At 43.8% G+C, this 7,406-nt stretch overlaps 1 protein-coding gene across 1 annotated transcript in view; it reads left to right on the top strand.

The window, feature by feature from the left end:
• SETD2 (SET domain containing 2) overlaps window positions 1-7,406 on the top strand; it is a 78,713-nt gene that overhangs the window by 7,737 nt on the left and 63,570 nt on the right. Inside the window, exons 2-3 of the mRNA XM_006770565.2 lie at window positions 996-1,011; window positions 3,471-7,400. Coding sequence (XP_006770628.2) covers window positions 996-1,011; window positions 3,471-7,400 — 3,946 coding nt within the window. The remainder of the gene's footprint in view (window positions 1-995; window positions 1,012-3,470; window positions 7,401-7,406) is intronic.

Raw genomic sequence — 7,406 nt, 5'->3', positions numbered from 1 at the left:
ACCATGGACTCTACACCGAAGAGGCTGGAGAACCGTGGCCCCCCAGACTTATCAAACATGCTTCTCCTCAGGAGAAGCCGGGCCTCCGGACCTGGCCCCTGCCGCCTCCTCCACCTGACTAAGGGCCTCTTCCTGCTTCACACTTTAATCTCTATACCTTTGCTCAGTCTGCCTACAAATTAATTTTTCAAAAATTTACATTTTTTTAGGGAGGATGCTTTATATTCCTGTCCTTACACTAAACTTATTCTTTTTAGTCCTCACCCAAGGATTTTTTTTTCCTGAGAGAGAGAGAGAAAGGGAGAAAGAAAGAGAAAGAAACATTGATGTGAGAGAAACACCAATTGGTTGTCTGACCGGGAATTGAACCCACAGCCCTTTTGCGCGGACGCTGCTCCGACCAGCGGAGCCACCGGCCGGGCCTTGTCTTACTCCTCGCTGCTGCACTGAGCATTTCCATCCTTGTACCTGCTTTTATAACAACATTATGTTTTGTATTTGTAACGATAAGCTTTTTAAGGGCAGGGGACTCAGCTTTATTCACCTTTTTTGTTGTTAATCCTCACCGAGGATATTTTTTCATTGATAGAGAGCGGAAGGGAGGGAGGAGGCAGAGAGAGAAACACGGATGTGAGACACACACATCAGTTGGTTGCCTCCTGCCTGTACCCTGACCAAGGCTGGGGATTGAGCCTGCCACCGAGGTAAGTGCCCTTGACGGCAATTGAACCGACGACCCTTCAGTCCATGGGCCAGTGCTCTATCTAGGGCAGCTTTTTTCACCTTTTATTTCTCGCACCTAGCATAGAAAACAAATATTTGCTATGTTGAAATGTACCCGAGGCCATGAAGGGATGGATAGTCCATATAGAATATACTTGTAGGTTGTATGTCTCCTAAGTTTTAATTAAAAAACAACTTTCATTTCAATTGGTTTTAAGTATTTATGATTTCTTTTTATTCTTTTGCATGCTTTCTTGGCTGGATGACAATAGGGAAGAAGAAAATGAGGTAAGTATAATTTAACTGATTATTCAGTAATTGTGGAATTGAAACCATTTAAAACTTTGCTATTTGGAATGTGAAACGAAGTAATGGTTTTTGTTTTATTTTGGTTTTGGATCAACAGTAACTTATTCTAGAGAGGGCCGTTATATATATCAAAGAAATGGTTTTTAAATTTTAGCACTTCCAGAGCTTCAGGCAAGATAAAGGAAGCCGGAAGCTCTGCAGAGTTTCTTTTCTTTTTTTAAAAAATATGTTGTTGACTTTTAGAGAAAGAAGAAGGGAGAGGAAGGAGGTAGAGAGAAACATCGATCAGTTGTTTCTCTCACACCCTCTTCTGGGGATCAAGCCTGAAAGCCAGGCCTGTGCCCCGACCAGGAATTGAACCAGTGTCCTCCGAGTGCATGGGTTGACTCTCCACCGCTGAGCCACACCCGCCAGGCTGGAGACCATTTCTCACCTTGTTTTCACGGGTTGAGCTTCCAGGGAAGGTTTAATTTGAAAAGCAGAATCTGTTTTTATAAGTACAGTGGGGCCTTGACTTACGAGTTTAATTCGTTCCGAGACCAAGCTCCTTAACTCAAATTACTCTATCAACTCAGTGCAAAAAATCAGCAGAGAGACAGCTGGTATCTCAAAAAAACTTGTTAGTCGGGACACTCGTAAGTCAAGGCCCCACTGTATTTGAATGCTGCTCCGTGGGAATGCATGTGAAGATGCTTACTGTTCCACCTGAATGGCCACTGTATAATTTCGAAAGCTGGTTTTAGATTTTACTACGTTGGGGGGAAAACTACTCTCTTAAACAGCCAGAGTTGATAAGAGAACATCTACTAGAAGAATGCTGCAGATGGCAACGGTCCATCTTTAATTCAGGCTTGAGTCTGTTGTCGATTTTTCTGAAGTTCTGGGCTACACCCTAGGTTATGCCTTTAACTTTCCTTTGGTGGTTTGGCTAATAATGGAGGGAGAAGTCTTCTTTTTAAAAAAATATATTTTATTGATGTTTTACAGAGGGGAAGGGAGAGGAATAGAGAGTTAGAAACATCGATGAGGGAGAGACATCGGTCAGCTGCCTCCTGCACACTCCCACTGGGGATGTGCCCACAACCAAGGTACATGCCCTTGACCGGAATCGAACCTGGGACCCTTGAGTCCGCAGGCCAATGGTCCATCCACTGAGCCAGATGGTCAGGGCGGGAGAGTCTTCTTAAATCGTATTTGTAGTTGTCCCGCATGCAGTGGGCTCAGACTGCACGGCAGCGTGGCCTGAGGGGTTGGGCCCAGGCAGAGAGTGGTAGTGTGCCAAGGCAGAGACGGCAGAAAGGCCTCAGACTTATCTGTACAGTGAGTGGGATGGGAGGCTTCGTTGTGGAACATAGGTGGGTACTTGGGGCTTTATTATTTTCCAAATTTGGGGAGTATCTTTTTAAAAATATATTTTATTGATTTTTTACAGAGAGGAAGGGAGAGGGATAGAGAGTTAGAAACATCGACGAGAGAGAAACATCAATCAGCTGCCTCCTGCACACCCCGCACTGGGGACGTGCCCGCAACCAAGGCACATGCCCTTGACCGGAATCGAACCTGGGACCCTTGAGTCCGCAGGCCGATGCTCCATCCACTGAGCCAAACCGGTTAGGGCTGGAGTATGTTTTTAATTTTTAAAAATACTAAAGTACTCCTCGTGCACTGCTGGTGGGAATGCAGACTGGTACAGCCACTGTGGGAACAGTATGGAGTTTGCTCAAAAAAAAAAAACAAAAAAAAACCCACCCTAAAAATGGAACTCCCATTTGACCCAGTAATCCCACTTCTAGCAGTACATCCCAAGAAACTAGAAACACCAGTCAGAAAGGATATATGCACCCCTATGTTCACAGCAGCACAATTTACAATAGCTAAGATTTGGAAACAGCCTAAGTGCCCATCAGCAGATGAGTGGATCAGAAAACTGTGGTACATCTACACAATGGAATACTACACTGCTGTAAAAAAGAAGGAATTCTTACCATTTGCAACATCCTGGAAAAACCTGGAGAGCATTATGCTAAGGGAAATTAGTTAGAGAAAGATAAATATCACATGATCTCACTCATTTGTGGAATATAATGAATAACATAAAATGATGAACAAAAACAGATCCAGAGACAGAGAAGCAGCGATCAGTCAAAGGGAAGGTGGGGGATGGTGGGGGTAAGAGGGAGAGAGCAACCAAAGGACTTGTATCCATGCATATAAGCCTGACCAGTGAACACAGACATGGGGGCAGGAAGAAGGACATATACGTAATACCTTAATCAATAAAGACAATAAAGAAAAAAATACTAAAGTACTTATTGAAAGTTATACTGTTTGTCATTAAAAAACAAATGACTTAATTTCCCTGATGTTGAAAACTGTGATGATAGCCATTTGGAAGTAACTTCGTTGAAGTAGTAACTGCTTGTTTTGTTCATTTATAGGCGAAGATTGAAAATGTGCAGAAAACAGGTTTCATCAAAGGACCGGTGTTCAAAGGTGTTGCTTCCAGTCGGTTTTTGCCCAAAGGCACCAAGACGAAAGTCAATTTGGAGGAACAGGGGCGACAGAAGGTGTCATTCAGCTTCAGCCTCACAAAGAAAACTTTGCCGAACAGGTTTCTGACTGCACTTGGCAGTGACAAGCAAAGTGATGCTCCAGCCTCCCCAGCTGTACCTCTTCAAGTAGACTTGACCCCTAAAACTAAAGTGGACGTTGGCGAGACCTTATCTACTGCAGAAGACTCTTCCCCACCAAAATCAAGGGTAGAATTGGGAAAAATTCATTTTAAGAAACATCTGCTTCATGTAACATCCAGGCCACTGCTAGCTACGACCACACCAGTGACATCACCTCCGCCCACAGAACCGTTACCAGCAGTCATAGCAGAATCAACAACTGTAGACTCACCACCTTCATCTCCACCTCCTCCACCTCCTCCACCCCCCCAAGCCACAATACCCTCACCACTAGCACCAGTAACAGAGCCGGTGGCCTTGCCACATGCACCAATAATGGTTCTGATGACAGCACCGGCAGATACAGCAGTTAGAGCCTTGAAGGAACCACCGGTTACAATTGAACCGGAATCCTCGGAAGCGGACACTAAGCAGGACACTGTATCTAACAGTTCAGAAGAACACATGGCTCCGACTTTGAGTGAGCAAGCACATCTTCCCTCACAGAAAGAAGACTCCCATATTGGGAAGGGGGAGGAGAGTCCAGATAGTTCTAAGAGGAGTCTGAGCTTGAGAAAGACAGGTTCTAAGAAGAAACCCTCACAATCTGAAGGCACCTTTCTTGGTTCAGAATCTGATGAAGATTCTGTTCGGACTTCCTCAAGTCAGAGATCACATGATTTAAAATTTCCAGCAAGCATTGAAAAGGAAAGAGATTCAAAAAAGAGCTTAGCACCTTTAAAAAGTGAAGATTTAGGGAAATCTTCCCGATCTAAAACAGAAAGAGATGACAAATATTTTAGTTACTCAAAACTTGAAAGAGATACTCGGTATATGTCCTCTCGATGTAGATCAGAGAGAGAGCGAAGGCGAAGCAGATCTCGTTCTAGATCTGACAGAGGCTCTAGAACTAGCTTATCTTATTCCCGGTCGGAACGATCCCATTATTATGACTCTGATCGTCGCTACCGTTCCCCTTATCGAGAGAGGGCACGTTATTCTCGGCCGCATACAGATAACAGGGCACGAGAGAGTTCTGATTCCGAAGATGAGCATAAAAAGACATACTCAAGGCGCACCTCATCTCATTCCTCTTACAGAGACCTAAGGACATCATCATCCTATTCTAAATCCGATCGGGACTGCAAAACTGAATCTCACTCAGAGATGGAGAAAAGAGGGAAGTATTCTTCAAAACCAGAAAGAGAATCCAGAAGGACTTCAGAAAATGAAGCAATGAAAAGGTGTTGTTCTCCCCTTAATGAACTGGGATTCCGACGGGGGTCATCATATTCCAAGCACGAAAACAGTGCTTCCCGTTATAAATCTGCTCCTTCAAAATCTATATCCAAATCTGATAAATCAAAAAATTCTTTCTGTTGTGCAGAATTAACTGAGGAAATCAAACACACTCATTCTTTTAGTTTACAGACTCATTGTTCAAAGGGTAGTGAAGTCAGGGTGATTAGTAAACTTCCTGAAAGAGAAAAGACGGGATCTCCTCTATCAAATCGATTAAATGATTCACCAGCTTTTAAAAAGCTGGAAGAACCGCCTATTTTTAAATCTGAATTTATAGGACATGATAGCCATGATAGTATTAAGGAATTAGATTCTTTATCTAAAATGAAGAATGATCAGTTAAGAAGTTACTGTCCCATGGAATTAAATATAAATGGATCTCCTGATGCAGAATCTGATTTGGTAACATTTTGCACTTCTAAAACTGACACTGTCTTGATGTCTTCTGATGACAGTGTGACTGGATCGGAGGCATCCTCTTTGGTCAAAGCATGTGTGCTTTCATCAAATGGATTTCAGAACATTGACAGTTGTAAAGAAAAAGACTTGGACGATACTTGCATGCAGTGTAGTAAGGCAGAAAGCCCGTTTAGAGAAACAGAGCCTCCGGTGTCACCACACCAAGATAAACTCATGTCTTTACCTGTTATGACTGTAGATTACTGCAAAACTATAGGTGAAGAACCAGTTGATATGAGAGTTTCTAGCTGTAAAGCCAAAGATTCAGACGTGTATTGTGCTTCAAATGACAACAACCCTTCTTTGTGTCATTCTGCAGCTGAAGATACTGAGCCTCCAGTTAGGAAGATTTCTTCAAATAGCTTTATGAATGTGCATTTGAAATCAAAAACAGTTATATGTGATCATCGAAGTCTGACAGATCAGCACTCAAAATTTGCATGTAAGGAATATAAGAGTGTTGGTAGCACTAGTTCGGCTTCTGTTAATCATTTTGATGGTTTATATCAACCTATAGAGAGTTCAGGCATTGCTTCATCTCTTCAGAGTCTTCCACCAGGAATAACAGTGGACAGTTTAGCTCTCTTGCAATGTGGAGAGAACACATCTCCAGTTTTGGGTGCTGTTCTGAAGAGTAAAAGCACAGAGTTTGCAAAGCATGGAGAAAAAGAAATGCTAGAAGTAGGCAGTGGCCTTCCTGCTTTAGGTAGGGGGGTTGCTTCCTGGGAAAACAGGCATAATAATGGGCTCTCTGGGAAATGTCTGCATGAGGCTCAAGAAGAAGGGGATAGCATGTTGCCTGATAAAAGAGGAAGACCAGAAATCTCTCTAGAAGAAGAGGGAGGTAGAGGACATGAACACACTTCTGATGATTCAGAAGTTGTATTTTCTTCTTGTGAGTTGAATTTAACCACGGAAGACAGCGAGTATATGACATACACCTTAAAGTGTGACAGTAGTGGTCATGCCTCAGAGATCGTGTCTACTGTTCACGAAGAGTATTCTGGTTCCTCTGAAAGTTCAAGTGATGAAAGCGATTCGGAAGAGACAGATTCTGACGACAGCAGTATTCCCAGGAACCGTCTTCAGTCGGTGGTGGTTGTGCCAAAGAATTCGACTTTGCCCATGGAAGAAACAAGTCCGTGTTCTTCTCGGAGCAGTCACAGTTACAGACACTCTTCTGACCACTGGGAAGATGAGAGATTGGAGCCCAGGAGGCATTCATATGAGGAAAAGTTTGAGAGCATAGCAAGTAAAGCCTGTCCTCAGACGGAGAAGTTCTTCCTTCATAAAGGAACAGAGAAGAGTCCAGAAATGTGTTTCACACAGATGAGCAGAAAGCAGATAGACAACCACCTGACTGAAGTTGCTCACCCTCAGAGTGACGGAGTCGATAGTACAAGTCATTCTGATGTAAAGTCGGACCCTGGAGGTCATCCAGGTTTTGAAGAAACACTGAGAGCCAAAATAGCTTCCAGGCAAGAGGAGTTGCCACTTTATTCTTCTGATGGTTTTGAAGATGTTCAAAATAAGTGTTGGCAACAGACCCCTTTCCCTGATAGGCCAGATAGTAGACTGGGAAGAACAGAATTGAATTTCTCTTCCTCTTACGAGATCTCCCGAGTGGATGGCTTCCATTCATCGGGTCTTTACAAAGTGCTAGAGCTCAGAAACATGGGCTGGGACTTCTCTCCACAAGAAAAGCCAACGACCACGTACCAGCAGCCTGACAGCAGCTATGGAGGCCGTGCTGGGCACAAGTATCAGCAGGGCACAGAGCCGTACGCTGGGACACGGAGTTCCTGGCAAGGCAATGGCTACTGGGATCCCAGGTCAGCAGGTAGACCTCCTGGAACTGGGGTTGTGTATGATCGAGTTCAAGGTCAGGTACCAGACTCCTTAACAGATGATCGTGAAGAGGAAGAGAATTGGGTCCCTCGG

The sequence above is a fragment of the Myotis davidii genome, unplaced genomic scaffold (assembly GCF_000327345.1).
Source record: "Myotis davidii unplaced genomic scaffold, ASM32734v1 scaffold663, whole genome shotgun sequence".
NCBI classification, from domain to species: Eukaryota; Metazoa; Chordata; class Mammalia; order Chiroptera; family Vespertilionidae; genus Myotis; species Myotis davidii.
Note: the sequence above shows the minus strand (reverse complement) of the source record. Positions and strands in the feature narration are given on the sequence as shown.